This window comes from Taeniopygia guttata, chromosome Z (assembly GCF_048771995.1).
Source record: "Taeniopygia guttata chromosome Z, bTaeGut7.mat, whole genome shotgun sequence".
Taxonomy (NCBI): Eukaryota; Metazoa; Chordata; class Aves; order Passeriformes; family Estrildidae; genus Taeniopygia; species Taeniopygia guttata.
Window position 1 is genome coordinate 22,061,006 of NC_133063.1, and position 20,465 is coordinate 22,081,470.

At 44.3% G+C, this 20,465-nt stretch overlaps 1 protein-coding gene across 3 annotated transcripts; it reads left to right on the forward strand.

Annotated features, from left to right (window-relative positions):
- The first annotated feature begins 4,768 nt into the window (after nt 1–4,768).
- PGAP4 (post-GPI attachment to proteins GalNAc transferase 4) lies at nt 4,769–18,631 on the forward strand. Of its 3 annotated transcripts, XM_072922919.1 has the most exons (3): nt 4,769–5,030; nt 12,888–13,053; nt 13,474–18,631. In XM_072922919.1, the coding sequence occupies exon 3, from the start codon at nt 13,574–13,576 to the stop codon at nt 14,789–14,791; it is 1,218 nt and encodes a 405-aa protein (XP_072779020.1). In that variant the 5' UTR covers nt 4,769–5,030; nt 12,888–13,053; nt 13,474–13,573; the 3' UTR covers nt 14,792–18,631. The 3 variants fall into 3 exon arrangements, with proteins under 3 accessions (XP_072779020.1, XP_041567000.1, XP_041566998.1); XM_041711066.2 differs by lacking the exon at nt 12,888–13,053 and having other exon boundaries at nt 4,769–5,052; XM_041711064.2 differs by lacking the exon at nt 12,888–13,053 and having other exon boundaries at nt 4,770–5,030.
- The last annotated feature ends 1,834 nt before the right edge of the window (nt 18,632–20,465 follow it).

A 20,465-nucleotide genomic window follows, 5' to 3' on the forward strand; every position in this document is an offset into this window, starting at 1 on the left:
AGTGGCCCTGACATATAAGCTCATTATGTCTCTAGTAAATGGCAAAGGACTTCGAACACTTTTTGTCCCAGTGATCAATACTGAGTCTGAAAAAAAAAAAAAAAAAGAGAAAGCCACTGCCACTCTATGTAATTTGGTTATCCTCAATATTGTATTTATATTCAAAATAGCCATCAGAAAGGTCTGTTGCTTCTTACAAAAGCAGGATGCAAGCAGGAAATATTAATTGGGGTTTTTACCTCTATAAATAATTAGCAGGGGAAGAAAATTATTTTAAAAGTTAGCCTTTGAAGTGAACAGCAGATACGTACAAGGAGAACATATCTGTGCAGCTGACAGTACAGGAATAACCAGTACAGTCATCTGGTATCAGAATGTAAAGGAATAGTGCTATCACTACAGAACTTCTCAGTATTTGTGGAAGAGAGCCTTTGCAGGGTGCGTATATACTAGCACAACAAGTTATGCTAAACACATTATTCATTCCTCCTGCTGGAATGCAATGGCTTTGGATTTTTTCCTAAGGAGACCAGCCTTAAAAAACTTCTTTTCCTATGTCTCTTTTTTTTCTTTTCTGTCTTTTCATAGCTTCCTCCTTGTCCCTAGTAAGTGTTGCACTCACTTCTCAAATTTCATTGCAACTGGCTGAAGGAGGTAAACCCCAAATAGGTGTTTGCTGCTACTTCAGGCAGTGCCTTGCAGAGCAGAGCTGAGCATGTCTATCCTGCTGAGCAGAACCTTAGGACACCCCAAACAGGAAGTTGTTTGATTTGTTTGCTGAATAATCAGCACAAGCAGCTCAAAATCAACTGCAGTGTGCATACCCGTGTGCCCTTGGCTTCTGGTAAAAAATATGATGCAGTAGGAGGAAAGCCAAGGAATCAGGATGGAACAGGGAACACGAGCAGGAGTAAAGATAATTTGACAGTGATGCATACTGTACAAATAACACAACTCAGAGGACACCAGTCTTCTCAGTTCAGCTCCCCCAAGACTGTGAATGTCTGCCCTGCCGGCACATTGAGCATATATCTGAACACCACCTCCCTGCCTTGTCCTGCCTCTGACACTCATGCTTATGAAAAGCAGGCGCCGTACCTGATCTCAGGCAAAGCAAAAGAAAATATTATTCTAATTTCCCTGCACAAATGCTCAGTGCCATCAGAGCTGTTACAGTGGATGGCAGAGAGGAAAGGTGCTTTGGCAATGGAAAACACTGGGATCTGAATGATTGGGCTGAACCTTCACTACGTGGATAAATTCTCATCACAAGATTTTTTTATTATCATAGTTTTAAAGTCCTGTCCTGTTATTGTACAGGCTGAATAATTTCCTAAGTAATTATTTCTTCTGAGCATTTCAGGTGGCAGTTAGTTTAGTGCAGGAGCAGGTGAGTCCCCAAATGGTCATCTCTGCTTTCCAAAGCCCTCCCAGCTGTGCTGACAGTGCTATTTGGTGTGGGGAGAACTGAAGGGACAAAGTGACCCAACTAAGACATAACCTACCAGAAGAAAAAGTTCATTTTTCAGCTACATCAGTCTCCCTTATGCTCGTGCACAGTGAGAAACGGCACCATGATAAGAGTGGATAAGTATTACAGCCTGGGGTTCTCGGAGTCTATCTGACCCCGGCTGCCAGAAGTGTCCCGGATAGTGATGTCCAACTAAGCACAACCTGTCCAGGTCCCTCAGGCAGGCTCCCAAATGCAGGCAATCTTAGCAAGCAGCTCAGCTCTTAAGTGAGATCGGCTCTTTGGTGAATTCAGCTCTTTGCTTGCTAAGGTGCCCTGGCAGACGCAGGGAGAGAGAGGAGAAGGCTGTATGAGGTTCCACAGTGGTATTTTTATTGGCAGCTCCTGCGAGGGGTTTCAGTGACAGCTCTTCTGCTGAACAGTGCAGAAATGCGTGTTTATATAGGGTGTAGGGGTTTTGGGAAATGGTCCAATAGTAAGGGTTGAGGCAAATATGACCTATGGTCTTACAGAGAGATAACAAGGGTCCGAAGGTAGAAGAGGGGCTACTTTGGTCCAGTCATTATGACTAGGTATTTCTTATTCTAAGCAAGTGACCGCCAGGGACTTGCAGGGCCTCTGGCTGCTACAGATGAGTAGTCAGGAATTACAGGCTTCCACTGTCATTCTGTGCCACTGGTGCCACTGCCCCAAAATCACTTCAGGCTCTTCTCCCTCAGTCTTTTGGGTCTAACAGAAGCTGTTTCAAAGAAATAATTGTTTAAGGATGAAAGTCAAGCGTACCCTGAAAAGCATGCAAGTGAGCAAAGAGGGAGCTGGGAAGACTGCATAGAAGTCACAAAAAATTACAATTACCTAAATATTTATTCCCAAAGAAAACACCTTCTGGGTCATTTTTTTTTTTTTTTTTTTTTTTTTTAAATTGCCTCTTGTAATTAATTCTGCTGACTAAAACATCATCCAAAATGTTATCCTGGGTGCAGTGTGGTAAGTGTTTCTGCTGGTGCTGCTCAATAATCACTCTCCTACATGCACATTGACACAGAATTGGAAATTTTTTTTGTTTATTTTTAAAAATTCTACAACTCTTATCCTGGGAAGAACATAGTAACACATCTCCTAGGAATGTATACTTTTTTCCAACCTCCAAAACTCTCTTTTTTCTCTGCTCTGTTCCAGGATCTGCTGTGCTTTCTGTGCATCAACTTCTGAAGGCATGAGAGCATTTAAGTGGAAGGTAGAGTATAAATCACTGTCATTAAAAACAGAAAAAAAGGCAGAAGTGGTCAGCAAGAGGCTGTCTTAGGTTGGAAATGAGTGTGTGTATTCTATTCCAATCTGTGGAGCAGTTACATTCTGTTAATTGTGCAGTTTTCTTTATCTCTTCCACAACCAATCCTCCCCTGGGAAATATCTTCTGTTAATGGGCCAATGAGTGTTACTGCCTGACTGATAAAATTACATGATCCCACTGGGAGATGTTTTGCCCAGAGGAAGGAGCCAATCATTCTTAGCAGGATATAATCTGAGATCTGGAAGACCACAGCCAGCCTTTTCTATTGGATTTCTGGAGGAGTGACCCTTTCCCACTGGATCCCCAGAGGAAGACCAGGCCCATCTATACCACCACTGGACCTTCAGAGGAAGACTACACCCTTCTACAGGATCACTGCTTCAACAGAACCACACCCGCCACTCCAGGAGGACTGCAGCCAACATTTAATCAGACCGCTACCAACACGCTGACCAAAAGGGTGTCAGGTCATATTCTGACTCTGCCAGTGTTGTTTTGTATTGTATCACTGTGTTGTTTTCTTTTTTTTTTTTTTTTTTTTAATTTTCTTCCCTAATAAAGAACTGTTATTCCTGCTCCCATATCTTTGCCTGAGAGCCCCTTAATTTCAAAATTATAATAATTTGGAGGAAGGAGGTTTACATTTTCAATTTCAGGGGAGGCTCCTGCCTTCCTTAGCAGACACCTGTCTTTTCAAACCAAGACAGAGGGATTCGGGAAAGCAAATCACCTGAGAAACTACGATTTCTTTATTATTTTGAGAGAGTAACATGCATCTTAGTAAGCTGGTGGACCTTCCAGCATACCTAACCCATTCTTAGGAAGTCACTACAGGAACCCAACTGTGGTGTTTGAATGTGTTGTTTATTTTGGGTATTACTGTTCCTCTGGCTTTCCCACCTTCTTCCATGTTATCTCTGCAATAAAAAGCCCTAGATGTGGAACAGCTTTTGTCAGGAGGAAGAATAAGGATCACAGGCATGCAAAGCTGATTTCTTTTGTTCACCATGCTTATAAGCGGGAATAATATAAATTGTGATGTTAAAGTTATAAACATATATCATTCTAGAATCTTCTGATTACAGTACTGGACACTAGCAAAATTCTAGGTGTGCTTAAGAGAACATGGTATTTTGCTGAAAGGGCCTAAGGGATTTTTTTCTTTGTAGGTTTGTTTTTTTTTTTTTCTCCTAAGATTCTTCTAAGATATAAGAGAGGTCTGAGCCTGAAAATATTTTAGCCTAAATACATGCACTTGCATTTTCTGGAGCTGCAGGCACAAACCGAAGGAGTTGCTACAATAACAGATAGTAAACTTTCCCTGAAGCATCTTTCAGGTAACCAGTTAATTAGGTATTATGGTTACAGGGCTGAAGGATGTGGATGATAAGAACAGGGAAATGGAACACAGAGAAAAGCACTGGTGGGTGGGAGGGAGGGGGAGTGAACTGGTCAGAGGCAAGTTTTGGGGCAGTTTGATAAAATGTTTGAATCCTGAACAGTGTGATATAAATAATTTTGTAGGTGATGAGCCTCCCCACTTCAGCCAATACACCTGTGAAGACGTTGCTGCAGACTGTGAAAGCTTTTACCTGTCAGGACACGCACATAAAGAACCTGCTGGTGACTCTTGGCTCTTGGCTCGAGTTTGCGGGGCCCCGGTGATCCTCTCCCCTCCTGGGAGTGAGGCAAGGGGTCCGGAGCATCCAGCAGGTCCCAATGTGGGAGGGCAGTGCCCCAGAGGCGCGGGCAGAGAAGACACCCGGCAAAGGTGACACCTGCCAGAAGTGACACCACTAAAGGTGACACGCGGCTGTGGTGACACCGGGCAGATGTGACACCCTGAACCGGGGAGGGCCGGGGGACCTGCGCTGTCCCTGCGGTTGTCCCGCCGCTCCTGAAGGAGCGTTCGGGGACCGCAGAGCAGGAATGAGGAGCTCCGGCTGCGCAGCCGCCTCGCCCCGGGCGTCCCCCTGGGGCTCAGGATTTACTCCCGAGCCTGCTTCCAGGGTCCGGTCCTCTCCCCGGTGTGCGGCGGCCCCCTCCGGCCATCTCCCCTTCCCCTCCTCCCCTGAACATCCCAGTGCTGGCGGAGTCACATGTTTGGTCTTTGATGCCTTTAATCCCACCCTCAGCGCTCGAGAGGGAGGAGAGAAACTCGCGGAAGAGAAGTGAGCCACACGCCGAGAGCAGGATCCTGGCGGGACCGGAGCTGCGGGAGGGATGGAGGCGGGAGCGGCCGCGCGGGGATGTTCAGCGGATCGGGTAACTCTCCCGGCTCGGATTGGTAAATGGCCCGCTGGGATCGGGCTGTCCCGGAGGGATGCTTCCCCTTCCCCTGTGGGGGATAAGGGGGCGGGCGGTGCACCGAGGCTGGGGGAACGGGGAAAGGGGGCCACGAAGTTATGGCTGATGAGCAGCCACAACTGCTCATCAGGGCTGGGCTTGGCTGCTGTGGCTGCGGCATCCGAGCCAGCAGGGAGGTGGAAACCCTCCAGGGATCGAGGAGATGTTTCTGCGCTCGCTCCGGGGATGTGCCTGTACACGGTGACGAGGGAGGACAAGTAGCCGGAGCCTGGCCGCGCCTAAAGAAACGGCCCCTCCCTTAGGAGAGGTGAGTGGAACTCCTAAGGGAACGGTGAGAAGCCAGCCAGCTTCTGCCCTGCGCTGTGCCGCCCAGAGAAGCCCTCGCCCGAGGTAAAAGCGTGGCCAGAATTTCTCTAGTCGGAAATCCGGACAAGGAACTGAGGACTGGGCACACTGAAATGCCTTCTGTGTGTGTCTTGCAAGGAGGGCAGAGTGGAGGTGGGACCAGCTTTTCTTACCTAACGCCCTTTCCTCTTTGACCATCCCCACTGAGGTAACTGCTATTAATCCCGGTGCTTTACGGGTCACCTTGTGCTACCTGGCAGCTCTCCCGAAGGGAACGAGGAGCAGCTAAGAAACCCAATGGCCGAAGTCGCTGACATTTAGAATCAAAGGCTGTTGAGAAAATCTGCAGTTGTGCTGTGATGCAGCAAAACATGAAACGGTGCTGATGTACACTACAGGTTCCTGGGCTGGCTTCTCTCCTGCAGTCACTGAGAAAATAATTTACGTACAACCACTAGGGCACATCAGTTCAGCAAGCATTTGCAAGCACAAAAGCCAGGAGGAGCACCCTCCTGCACATGAGAAACCTGCTGATTTCTTGCCTGTCCAACAAGGGCATTACTACTTGTACAACAGATTTTTTTTTCAGCTCCTGCATTTACCTCATTTTCTCCCCTTGGGGCTCAAGCAGATCATCAGGATACCCCAGAACCAGGGCATTCCATTCACCACGCCTTCCTGTGCAGGATAAACACTCTGGTTCATGCGTTGTTTGGGGGAGGGGAGGAAGAGGGTGGATATTTCCCAGGCACAAGTAGTGAATACAGAGAAATCAGTAGTTTTACAATAGTAGAGAGTCTCTTCAAAGAGGAACGCTTCTTATCAATATGATGGAACATTTTTCTTTCAAAGAGAGGTTTGAATCACAATATTCTGTTGTCTCATACAGTTTTGCATTTTGACTGTTACATAGACCTGTCACAACTGGAAATTTACAGCTTTGTCATCAAAAGCCTTTGTTTACAAATATTCTATTTCCTTATTCCTGTGCTTCATTCTTCACAGTCATAAACAACAGTAAAGCTACAACATCTGCAGTGTTAGCAGCCATCACTGCTAACACTAAAGAAAACATTTGTTTCCTTTTCTCTCCCTCTCCCCCCATTCTTACACCCACAACTCTACTGGCACAGGTGAATTTTTAAGAGAATTCATCATTGTGGGGATAACAAAAAGGTTTTATTAATTATTAGATGATGATCAAATTATATTTAATGATAAATAAATTGCAAATGATGATTAAAAATAATTCAATTATAGTTTAACAATGATTTAACAATAATTAATAATTAAGCTGTAATGAAATGGTAATTAATGACCCATGTTTTAGTTTCCGATTTCAACAATGATATAAATCATGATTAGACTCTTCTACTTACTACACTTCTACACCTAAAGCTGTAGCTGGATATATAAATGTCATGAACCTACAAAGGATGTACTTGCAGAAACCTATTGGGACTGCTGGGGTCCTTCTGAGGACAGAGAGGGAATTTCAGTGACAAGCTCACCAAGTTGGTGAGGGCTTTAATTTAAAACTCCTGTGGGAGGGGAACTTTAAACCTTTCAGTTTGAAGCCAGGGCTAGCAAGAGTGGCCCAGAACATGGGGATGAGTCACAGATCAGCAGGAGAGCACCTGAATGGCAGGACAAAGGCATTCCAGCCACTCCAGCCACTCCTTTGCCTTCATCAGAGTTCAACTTACCTGCCTCTGTGCAAAGGCATGGGAGATAAAAACGGTGAGCTGGACTCACAGGCAGACCTGCAGGGCTGCCAGCTCCTTGGCATCATGGCAATGTGCTGGAGTGGCTCCTGCATTCCACTGCACTGGTGGAATGGAAGGATACACAGTCTTTAGCAAGGGCAGGTGGAGGAGTTGAGGAGGGGTCACCCCTTATGTCAGTGACCAGCTGGAGTGAGTGGAGCTCTGCCCAGGGATGGATGAGGAGCTGTCCAACAGATGATGAATCAGGATTAAGGGAGGACAGGGACAGGTGACTTTACTGTGAAGGTTTGCTACAGGCCACCACACCAGGATTGATTAGTTCCTCTATAGACACATTGACTCTTGTGATCACAAGCCCTGGTTCTCTTTGGGCATCTCAACCCTCTGTCACCTCAACCAAAATCACAGACAGCTCTCCAAAGTCATTGCCTTAAGTCTCTGTGTTTAGCTATTACCTTGCAGAACTCTTCTTAGGCTGCTCTCATCTGCCACTTCATCTGATCTGATTGCTGGGTAGCAACAGAGGGAGTATTGCTTTCCCATGGGATTGCCCTGCAGAGAGGCAGCCAGGGGAAATGGGCTCCATTCAGGTTTATGTGACAGAGGAAAATTAATATACATGAGAAACAAGACAGAGGGGAAATAAGTGTAAGTAATTTATATTGAGTTCACAGCATCTTTCACTGGTGGCTTAGTTTATCCTCTTAATTCAAACAAAATGGGCAAAATGTCACTCACCTGCCACAGCTATGTCCCTCCTTTCTTATATCAGTAGCTTTCAAACTGTGCATCATGGATTTCAAGGGATTTATGAACATCCTGTAAAAGTTAACTACAGTCTGATGAGAATAGCAAGCCAGCCTATGATGAAATTTACATTCAAGTTTTAACTCTGCAGTTTCTGGTGTTACCTAATTGGTCACGATTACACCCTGCATATTTGTGCATTTTTACTATTCCAATAGTGCTTAAATTCCATTTCCTTGGACCAAAGAGGTCTGTACATTCACTGACAGGCCATGAGGAATGGCAGATCAAAACAGACAGCAGCGCCTTTAATTTCTATCTCATGCACCACATTACTTTTCCTAAGAGCCAAGTCCATTGCCCCTCTCTAGCCACTTCTCTTACACTTCAAGCTGTCATTAATCCGTTAACTGTAACAGTACACAGACCATAAGAAACAAAGGTTCTAAGTTCTAAGGGAGCTGAGAGCTTATGTGCAGCAGCCCTGATCTTTGCCTGGCTTATCTGATGATAAGATGACAGATGCCACTCATCATTTATGAACAACAAAAGAACAATTCCTTTCAGCAGTGGTTGAGGAGGTGAGAGATATATTTGGTACCTGCCAGTAAAATGCAGTCAAATAACAACTACTGGTCTCCTACCATTAAGGTTCCTCTGAATGTTTTTAGCAGCACAGCTCTTGCTGGGATGGTTTGTATTTTTTAGGGATCCCAACTCCCAGTTTGGCATGTAAGTGCAACAATCAGATCTGTGGATGCTTGGCTTCTGCTGTTGTCTAGGGGGGCCTGACACATTGCATAAATATTATCTGGTACCTGACCTACTAAAAGCTGTCAGAAACAAGAGGAATTGCAGATAAGAAAAGCTGGCCATCTGGCCCAGTAATAGGGATCAGCTCATGGCAGAGACCTCAGGTTTTGGAATTTGAGGATATATGTACATCCCCTGTCAGCATGCCTGTATGTTACAGGAGATCTCTATGGCTCCTTGGGAAGCTTACATTGGCTTCCTCAGATTCAAGCAGGATGTTCGTCACAGCACCACAAAGGCCCTCTCCTGCCAGAGAGGATTCATCAGCAGAGGAGCTGGTCCTGGGCTGGCAACTTTTCTGCATGGTGTTAGGCTGGAGTGTAGAAAAGCTTTTCACACAAAGGTTTCATCTTGAGTGCTGCTATAGGATCAAAAGTGTAAAGGACCACTTGTGTGAGCACCATTACTCCCACCACTGCTGTGGCCCATTTGGGACTGTGACAGCCCATGACATTTCCATGACATTTTCCAAGAGCCTACCTTTGCTTCCCTCTTTCATCCTTTTGTAGAAAGATGACTCTATGGCTCTCACCAAATGACTTCATCCAGCTGATTTTATGTTCAAAAATAAATGGTTTTTCCCACTGACACTGAGAAGATGTGTAGATAGGCCAAAAGGAGTAATTTAATATTGTTATTGTACAGGAATAGTTGTGTCTTTGTCTCATGGTGCAGGCAGTAGAAGGCAGACGGTCTCTCTTACATCAGCTATCCAGGAACCTAAAAATTTGCAGCTTTGAAACATATAGAAAACTTTGTTCCAGGAAGACCTCTCTGTGGAGAAGAGTTTGGAGCAGACAGAAAATTCAGCTTTCTCTTTTAAAGCACAAGCACAGCAGACAGTTCTCTGCAACCCAAAGAGTACATTACTTATTTTTCTTCTCTCCTTGGTGTACAAAGAGGTGAATTTTCCTGAACAGTTTAATTCAGCCAAGTAATTAGGGGACTAATGAAAATACTCTATAGATTTGGAATTAGGTGTTTCTTGAAGGAATCTTCATCTTGAGAATCTAAGAAAAGAAACAAGCCAAACTACAGCCTTATATCACCACAGCTGCTAGTTGTGTTTAAGCAATGGCTCAGTTCTACACAGAATATGTGTAAATGTGGCCGCTGTTGGAAGTATTTCTATGATTGCAAAGTAGTTATTACTCAGGTTTAATAAAATGGGAGTTTTTAAGGCACTATAAAATCCAAATCGGATTCTTCCTTTTCTTTTTAGACTTATTTTTTTTTCTGTCTGAAATGCCACTTGCATGAAAAACAAACAAGGTATTTTTCCACCTAGAAAGGGAAAAAAATGAAAATTACAGTACAAAAAGCTCCTGAAAGGAGTGTCTCCTCTGAAGTCAGAATCATCCTAATGGGTGGAAAACAGCTTGAGCAGAAACTCTGGATTTAAATCCTGCAGATAAGAGCAAGCTTCACCTCTGCAGAAGTAAGAATTTATTAATCTATATTTTGAACTCTCCGGTTCCCAGTGTTGTGGATGCCAGCCTGGTCAGGGAGAGAGAAATGGCAATTGTTTCTCACTATGGCTTGTGAGAATTTTAGAGAGTTGCAGGAATGTGATAACTTGTTAGTCTAAACAATCTGCAGGTGGTGTTTTTCCACCTTGCTTTTCTGTTCCTCTCAAGGATGGTGCATGAGAAAGATGTTTTTATTAACTAACCAATCAAATAGAATGTATCATATCAGTCTATTTAGGCTGAAGTTTCATTTCCATTAAAGCCTTCTTCCTTTTTACGCTGTGTCTCTCGTCTGTTCTTGTGTCATTCTTGGTGCATGGGTGACACAGTGTTACAGACAAAAGGTGTGAAGGAGGTCAGCCTCTCCCCTCTCTCCTAGATTCTTCAGCTTGTTTTTCACATTAACTGCAGTATCTGACCTGTTTTAATAAACTCCTGACCATTAGCCTCTGTGGTTATTTCACTGCCCAGTGAAAACACCGTTTTCCTCAGCAGATAGAGTGACAAACAGAGTGCGGCTGTACATGTGAATGTGAACAGCTCAGGCAGCAGAGAAAGATGTGAAGAGTAGCAGTAGAGACTGTGTGTGATCACTGTTTTCTCAAGGCTCCCTGACTTGCAGAGCCATAATAAGCTCTAAAATCTTGAATTCTGTTACTGGTGCAGTGAAGGCACAGTTAAATCATAACGCTTGGAATTACAACACAGTGACCTGCATGGGTGGTGTCCAGTCCTGTGTGCATTTCCAGGGGAAGCTGGAAAAGGAAGTACTTTCAGAGAGGTTGGTGCTCACCTGCACCACCTCATCGACCCTGCCTTGAGCTGGGAGCTGGGACACCAGCAGGTGGAGTCCCCACACCACTTTGCCAGCACTGTTGGGTTTCGGACTCAGTGTGAGTCCAGCTGCAGGGACCTGGGACATAATCCTTGAACAACAGGTTCAAGGGTTGCAGGAACAACAAGTTCAAGGGTTGCAGAAGAGCAAAAGGTCAAGTGAGAACTTTTTTGATTCATCTCATGCAGTCCCCCCAGCTCTTCTGGCCTCTAGGGAGGACAGGCCAAGCATTTTTCCTCTTCAGTAGAAGATGGCATGAGGGAAGGAGGTCTCTTCCTTGGTGAAAGTTATCATCATAGAATCATAGGATGGTTTGGGTTGGAAGGGACCCTACAGAACAGTTACTTCCAACCTCCCTGCCAGATTCCACTCACTAAATCAGGTTGCTCCAAGAATTATTAATGAAGAAATGCTCAAAGAATTATTACTAGTGCTTCAGTATGGATCAAAGATCTCATTGCCAGCTCATAGGTTTTGTAGCTCAGAGCTTCAGCATAGCTGGAAGATGGAAAGTAAACTTTATTCCCTGAGAACTAAACTACCTTCTAGTTTTCTTTCATCTCTTTTTCCCACTGTGATCTTCACTTTCAAGTTTGGAGGCTTGCTCAGAGACAGTGCCTACAATGATGCTTGTATCAAGAGAATGCTTGACAGTGTGAGCTGTAGAATATGATTCTGATGTTTGTGTTCTCTTAATGCTTGTGACAAGTTAGCTGGAAGGCACAGGATTCTGGATGAATACATGCATTTAAATGCCAGATCTTTGCAGACCTGATGGATTTCAGGTCTTCACATCCTGAATCCTCAGGCCTTGGATCTAGCAGCTAAAGTACAGCCATCACCTTTAAGGCCTTTACAAGGTTCACTGATGCAATTCAATGCAGCATTTGTACAATAGGATTATGTAACAAGACAGGAAAACTACCTATATGGGAAGAAGCTGCAGATTCTCATGCATCAGCATGTAAATGTGTTTTCAATTTAATTACTCTGTATCTTGTCTTGAGCCCTAAGAGTGCATAAACACTGATGCCACAGTCTAGCTAAGGATGGTTTGAGATTTTACAGCATAAACTGCCTGTTCTCTAACAAATATTTGGAATAACTCTTGTATATTTTGTATTAATCTTGTTAAAAGGCCTTTCATAGATGGTTGTCACATTCCTATATGGCAAGAGGAAAAAGTTCTCCAAATGGTAAAAAAAAGAAAATCTGTGACCTCTGTAAAGAAGGCAGTTCTGAAGTACCCCCAAAGCCAGACCTTGCTCCATGTCCTCCAAGTTTTTTCTTATATAAGATCAATTTTTCTGAGACAGAGGAGAAAAGCCATTATCTCTTTCCATCTACCCAACTTTGCTTAGGCTGCTTCAGATAGCAGTGCAGAAAGGGACAAAGAATTAAATTTTGGAACCACCACATGAGGATCAGAACTTGTTGAAGGCAGAATGGTAAAAATTGGAGAAACTCTGCACTGAACACCCAGTGCACATTCAGTCATCGCAGTGAGGGGAGCATAAGTACCTAAGTTCTTAGGGAGAGGGAACAGGAAATTAAAGGGAGAATGAAACAGCAGGTTAAAAGTGAGATTACTAACACAAGAGAATTCATCTGAACAACCTAACTGCCCTGATTTTGAGTAAACTTTTGTCAGCCAGGCTGTGAGGTGTTCAGGGCAGCCAGAGTAGCATATATGGCAAAATCTAACTGCTGTGAAGGTGAATATTTGCTCAAAGTGAATGTATATACAAAAGAATTGCATATTTATATGAATACTTCAGTTTAAAATTCAAGGCATATACTTCTAAATTGTGTACTTTTAAATAAGAAGTAAGAGTCAATGACTACAATATTAATGTTGCTGTGCCCATGTATTTCACAGGGTCTAGTAAGGAGGAGACACACACATTACCCGTAGTATATACAAGCCCTCAGTGAAGTAAATTGGTGCCTGTGTTAAACGGCTTCACACTCTGGGGAGGAGAGTGAAAAAAAACACATTTGGAAGTGTGTGAGCAGCAGGAGGGAAGCATGTGTGCCCCAAAGAGGTAAAAATTTATCTCTCCAATATGTGCTATACTAAGATACGAGAGATCTGGCTTTGTTTTATGTCTGTGATCTAAACATTATTATGTCACTATCACCAGACAGGAGTATATAAGTTCTATGCTTTTAACAGAAAGGGACTTGCATCTACCTTGTGTTTGAAGCACAGTAACAAACACACAAAGTCCTTTTGAACTCGGTTAGATCAGAGCTCCTATGTGCTAAAAAAGCCCTAGGGGTCCATTGCTGCAAACTGATTTTGACTCATCTATCCTTCACCTTCCAGGACTATTCTGTGATGCCTCCACCATAAGGGTTCCACAGAGGTCTTGCATTTTAGCTTACTCAGAGACTAGTCCCCTGCTTTATATTTTTTCTGTCAGTTCCTTTTTCAGTAACTATCATTTTTTCTTCCTTTTTAGGCTTGGACAACCTGTGCAGGTTTGGCAGCAATGGCCCCAGTGGTATTCTGCAGTCCAGGGAGAAGGATGCGTTGGAAGTGAAGGATTGAGGGCATGAGCAATGCAGGAGTGCCCTCTTTCTACAGCAGTTATGTTACAACGAGCCTGGCAGCTCTGTGGGAAGTGGTGCCGTTGGTCCAGCCCTTTCATCCATCTCCTCACTCTGACTGTGGTGACTTTTGGTGTGCTGGCACCTTTGATCTGCCACCGGTTCCTCCACTCTTACTTCTACCTGCGGCGCTGGCACCTGAATCCCATGAGCCGGGAGTTCCTGGAGCGGAACCAGCAGGAGGGCCAGGATGCCCTCCATTACTTTGAGAAGATGCAGATGCCAAATGCCTCCGAGGTCTCTGGCAGTGACACCTTCCAGCCTTTGCTGCTGATCACCATTATCACTGTGCAGAGGCGGAATGATTTCCACTACGTCTTGCAAGTGGCCTCCCACTTCCACCGCCTCCTCCAGAAATGTGGGGCGCGTTGCCAGAGCCACCGAATGCTCCTCTGTAATGTGGAGTCAGACCCCAGCAGCCATCAGGATGTCAGGCTGCTGAGCAGACTCTTTCCTATGGTCAGTCATGACAGAACTGGAAAGAATCCTGACCCCAGCCTGAACCAATTTGAGAAGGAGAAGCAGGACTACGTCTTCTGCCTGGAGCAGTCACTGTTAGTGTACAACCCAGAGTACGTCCTCCTTGTGGAAGATGATGCTGTGCCAGAGGAGGAGATATTTTCTGTCTTGCAGCACCTCTTCTCGGCCCGGTTCTCCAAGCCCTACCTCAGAGATGCTCTCTACTTCAAGCTGTACCATCCCGAGAGGCTCCAGCGCTACTTCAACCCTGAGCCCATGAGGATCCTGGAGTGGCTGGGCCTGGGCATGTTTCTGGGGCCAGTGTTGAGCTGTGTGTACTGCTGGGCTGCGGGGCGGGCGGGCCCCAGCTGGTGCCTGGTGGCGTTCTTCGCCCTGTACAGCATGGCCCTGTCAGAGTTGGTGGGGCGGCACTACGGGCTGGAGCTGCGCCGCCTGCACCCGGCGCTCTACAATGTGGTGCCAGCCAGTGAGTGCTGCACGCCTGCCATGCTCTTCCCCGCTGCCTCTGCCCACCGGGCCTTGGGATACCTGCGGGGGCTGCGCTGCCGCCGGGGCTTCGCCAAGGACACGGCCCTCTACTCGCTGCTGCAGGGCAAGGGCGAGAATGCCTTCGTGGTGGAGCCCAACCTGGTGCGGCACGTGGGGATGTACTCCAGCCTCCGACTGAACAGCGACCCAAAACTGCTGTGAGCTGCTCCTGCCTTGTCGCACAAACAACGCCCAGGGCACTTGCCATGGGGAAGAGGGACAGTGTGCAAACTCGGATTCTGTGCTGCTTGCACCGGGCATCCTGTGCCTCCACGCGGGCAAAGAATAACTCTCTCTAAAAGTACAAGTTTTCTTAAAAAATCAGCTTTTGTTCATGGAGACCCTATTTAATACGAACTTGGAACTAATCAGCATACACCACCTGGGAGGGGAGTGGAGGATTCCAGCTCACTCTCCTTAGCCATTTGCCAAAGAAATGATCTCACACCAACATGCACAGCTTTCCTGCCTACTCTCCTGACAGTGGTTATAAAATCCTCACCTTAGGGCAGCAGAAATGTTGGACAAAGTCAATGTTTCAAATTAGCTAATGAGGAGGGGAAGGCCTTATTTCCCCATCCTTACTAAGGTCTCACCTCTGACATGTCTCTGTTCCAAAGCTGTGGTTTTGAGCAGACCCTTCAAAAGCAGAAGTGGTTTGCAGGAACTTTACCACACTATTCTGCCTAGATACTTCAGAGTTTTGAAGTCTCTTTAATTACTGTCTCCTTATCTGCACTTCCACCATTCCCACTTCTTTTTTTGACCACAGGCTCTTAAAAACAAAACCTCTGCTGCTTCATTAAAGGTTACCTCTCAGAGTAGGGATAGGAAAACAGAATCACAGCCACTGGTGTCACACAGATGGGTCACAAATGCACATTTTCATTGATACACAACACACGTTGCACACAACGATTGCTGTGTTGGTTGGGTTCATCACTCGTACTGGGTCCATTACAGGAGGACTTGTCAGCCACTGAGTGAACTTAGACATTCAACATGAATTTACCTTGATTTTCCCTCAGCACATAAACAATGAAAAGATTAGATCAGGTGCTGTTGTTGTGTAGGATCCTTGCTCATTCTGGAGCTGTAATTCACAGCTCAGCTGGAGTGGTTCATTCAATTGCTCCTGGCAGAAAGCAAAATACCTGTGGGAAACAAAGACAGCTGTTCACATTAACAAGCAACAATAGCACAGAACATCAAGGGGCCACTCTGACTGTGACCATGTCTCCTGGTTGTTAGGCATCTGGGATAGGTACTTTGCACCAGGGCTGTGGGCACAGCTAGATAAAACCTTGCAGATAACAAGAGACCTCATACTGAATGAAAACAGGCATAAATTTGGTATAGCTGATGAAAAGCCCACTTTAGCTTTAGTTAGCTTTGAATCAAATTCAGCTTGAGGTGGCTTTGGTTGAACTATTCTTAAAACCATACTCCTTGCTTTAGAATGAACCAAGAAAATATTTTTTGTTAAGTTTAATCAGTGGGAGTTGCTTCATGTTTTCTTTTTGGTAATGGACAGGCTCTGCTTTGAATTTTCTTCTCCCAGTTCATTTATGCCTTAAGCTCTTAACAAGTATGATTGTAGGTGAGAAATACCTAAAGCTCTTGAGAGATGAAACCAAAGCAAATGGCAACTCTCCTCCTGTCAGCATGGTGGGTATCAGTTACACAACACAGATGCACAGAGCAGGTTATCACAGCAGTGCTTTGATCTCCAGTAATCAGCTGGATACCTTCAGAACATCTTTGGAAATTAGAGTGAGTAAAAACTGCTTGTGGGTTCCATGCCATTCAAAAGGCGAGGCCTTTTGGCCTCCAGGCAGAGGACACCAGGAAAATGGCACAGGCAAAACCACATTTTGTTCCCAGTCACTGAAAGCCCTGGAGATGCCAGGGTAGTCACATACTGGCAGGTGGGCAAATCTCTCCTCTGGCTTCCCTGCAGTGGGGTTTGGGTGTCAGGATTTGAGTGTCACTGTGCATTTATTCCACCAAGTGCCTGCACATACAACTGGTTTCTGTATCTTCAGCTGTGAATGTTTCAGTGCTTGCTCTTCTCTCTTTTAGATCTTTGTACTGTACAAATCCAGGACAGTGCTCTGTTCTTTCCTTTCATACTAACTCTTGCAAAGAAAACCTCACAGCAAGAAATGGGAGAGGCAATGGAAAAAGGAGGAGAGAGAAGGAGAAGGAGACGGAAGGAAGGAAGGAAGGAAGGAAGGAAGGAAGGAAGGAAGGAAGGAAGGAAGGAAGGAAGGAAGGAAGGAAGGAAGGAAGGAAGGAAGGAAGGAAGGAAGGAAGGAAGGAAGGAAGGAAGGAAGGAAGGAAGGAAGAGAAGAAAAGAAAGAAAGAAAGAAAGGAAAGAAAGAAAGAAAGAAAGGAAAGAAAGGAAAGAAAGGAAAGAAAGAAAGAAAGAAAGAAAGAAAGAAAGAAAGAAAGAAAGAAAGAAAGAAAGAAAGAAAGAAAGAAAGAAAGAAAGAAAGAAAGAAAGAAAGAAAGAGAAAGAAAGAAAGAAAGAAAGAAAGAAAGAAAGAAAGAAAGAAAGAAAGAAAGAAAGAAAGAAAGAAAGAAAGAAAGAAAGAAAGAAAGAAAGGAAAGAAAGCTGTATCCAGTTAATAAATGTTTTGATCCGAGGAAATGATTTATCCATTTGTCTCAAAGTTATTTCCTGTTTGTCCAGTAGTACTTAATTTGACATTTCAAAAGTCCAGGAGATGCCAATAATTTCACTGAGACTTGTAGCTGAAAATTGAGAACATGGATTTGAGGCATCCTTTCGAAACTAGAAGACAATTTTCATGGCATAAGAGGTGACAGAATTTGACTGTGAGACCAAACAATGTGCAGAGGGCCCAGGGCTTGAACTTGCCAGTGTGAGAGTTTCAGATAGACCAGCTGAGCACAAACCCCTTTGTGCAAGAAGCAGGTTAATAAATTCTTTGTGTCCTTCTGGAACAATTTCCTAAAGTGCTCAACTCACCTTCACAACAAAGGTGCTGCTTTGCTGAGCCTGCAGGGAGCTGTTCTGAGTTACTCAGGTACTTGCACAGTGCCCACCCTGTCAATGGGGCATCCCAGGAAAGGGCTCCTGCTGCTGCCTTCCAATCTTCCAGAAGCAGATTGAGTCTTGTTTCTCTTTTCTGTGCTCCATGTTTTAGTAGAAATTAGAAGTCAGAGAAGCTACCATGAATTCTTAATTCTTGTTGGATTTTCTTGTGCAATTCAGGCTAAAAATGCAGCATTAAAACACCCAAAAGCCTTTCCCCTCTCTTTTCTCTGAGGGGAGTGGAACTGACTTGCTCGATCTCAGACTACAGAAGTTCAAATAATGATATTATGTCCCTGAAATGTGGCCTTAAGAGCTTGGTTTCTTTCACTTTAAAACAAACTTAGTGACTATTTTTAAACAAACAGTATGGATTTGCTTGGGTGTTGGTTCATTCCCAATAGTTTGGAGACTTCAATGCAGCAGCTGCTGCTTGCACAAGAGGAGTCTTTCTTGATGGGCATCAGCAGGACCCAAGGCTTTATTGTCCAAGACAGTTCAGGGGGAGTTACTAACTTAAACACAAACTACATTTGTTTCCAAAGCATGTCCAACATAAGCATGGTGCAGGCAGAACACAGGGCATAAACTGAGAGGTCTCTACTAGATTAGAAACCCATGAGGATTTTCTAACTTCAGTAGGCATCAATGTCTTACTGAGAAGACACTGCATTTGAAGAGAGAAAAGCCTTCCTTCCTGTGGTGAGGAGCTGTGAGTCACCAGATGGGGTATTTCAGCAGCAATTTGTCTGGATACAGACTGAATTGTTTGGTGGGGTTTTTTGGGTTTTTTTTTGTTTTGTTTTGGTTTGGTTTTTTGTTGGTTTTTTTTTGTTTGGTTGGTTTGGGGTTTGTTTTTTGGTTTTTTGGGGTTTTTTTTTTAACTAAATTTATTTACAAGCAAACTTTCCACAAAATAAAAAAACCTTTCTGTAAAAACACTATTAATAGTCTCTTCTTCCTGTATCCTGCTGTTTGTTTTCCTGATTGGCAGATCCACCTTTCCTTACCATATTTGACAAAGAAAGATACTCCCATGTTCATGCATTGGCACAAATGTTATAATTTTGATCCAATCCCACTCAAAGCAGGTCTTATTAGACCAGGTTTCTCAGGCCCTTCTCCAATCAAAATCAAGGTATTTTAACATGGACATGAAGTAAATTGAAGCTCTTAGTGGTGGAATTTAACCTTGCCTTGCTTTTGTGTAGAGAGGGTACATATTTCACAAAATAAAAAAGGTAATTTTTCAACTGTGACATACAGTTGTAGTTACAAAGGCACGGGTAGTTTCTCTTCCAAAGTCAGAATTTCATTTTCTGTATTTTCACACCAGATTTACAGACATCGTATCCAAATTCAGCAGGTGGTAGGGCCCAACATGTGGCTCTGAATAATCTTCAGTAAAACATAAACCTGCCAAAAATGCATAGAGAATTAGGTACTCCATGGCCTGTGCTTCTTCACTGCATGTCTGCATTCTGGAGTAACTTCATTTCCACTGATTATCTGTCCTGACAGCTTTGGGAGAATCCACCCCATCAGCCAGTTTATCCATGTAACTACAGGCTGAGGGTCAGCAACATTAGTGTCCCTTTCCATGACTTTGTTCTTCATGGCAAGCTAGGAATGCCATGTTGGTGGCTAGGAAGCAAGGAACAACAGTGATTGTTAAATGCTGATGAAGAGTTATATTTTACTGTTCTGTTTGCAACCCTCTGCGCAGCTGTGCCTATTTGCTCTTCAAATTTCTGCCTTGGTGTCCAGTGTTCCTGGACAGAAACCACACCCACAAATAGTCCTTTCAGCAAGCTTGTCCAGCTCAGACATCTGCTGTGGTTTGTATTTTGCAAACTTCATGCAAATATTATCATGCAACACCTAATTGTGCTTTTTTTTTTTTGCGGTAGGATGTGCTGCTCAAATAAACAGGTAATAAACAGTTAAATGTCTGCCTTTATAGAACCCAGGTGTTTGCCTTCTTGCTTTATTTAAAAACAAAATGTCAACAGAAAGGTACAGAGACCAGTGTCATTACAGCATTTACCTTCATGTTCTGTTACAGCTGTTTCTCACCGCCCAGAAAAATTGCCACAGGCAGCTCAGTTGAAAATTGTATCCTTGTTTGCTATACACACTATAGAAATTAGTGCAAAGATCTGTGTTTTGATAACAGCAGTGTTGCATGCTTGCCTGTTTTTCATTCCAGGTCATGATGATTGTTGCAGCCCAGCTTTAAGTTGCACAGAATGCAGAACAAAGTAATCTTTACTTTGTTCTGCATTCTAAGCCACAATTACTAAACCACAAGTGCAATCTCCTTGGTGGTCTGAGTCTCTTCTGCCCAACATCCCCCAGCCCACCCAATGTACTTGTCTGCAGACTCTGCTGTGGAGCCAAAAATACAGGGACATTTCTTCCAGTGGGGTTAAACAGCCAGGCTCTTCATATTGGGGGTGAGGGCTGTAGTTGACTGGGGAAAACAAACCACTTAATAAACAATACCTCTGATTAGATAGGGATGAACAAGCTGGACTTTGAGATGGTTAAGCAAGACTGCAGAGTACAGAAAACAGGAAACATCCAGCACAGTGTGGGGAGGTGGGTAGGAGGCAGACTCCACTCTGCTCGAGCCTGCCCAGATTAGACTTTAACCCCATCACGCAGGCAGCAGCCTCATGGGGCAACAGAGCCAGGTGTTTTTCATGTGGATGCATATTATTCTTGGACACCTTTCCAACTCCCAGTGTTTTTTTCCATTGTATTTCAATCCAT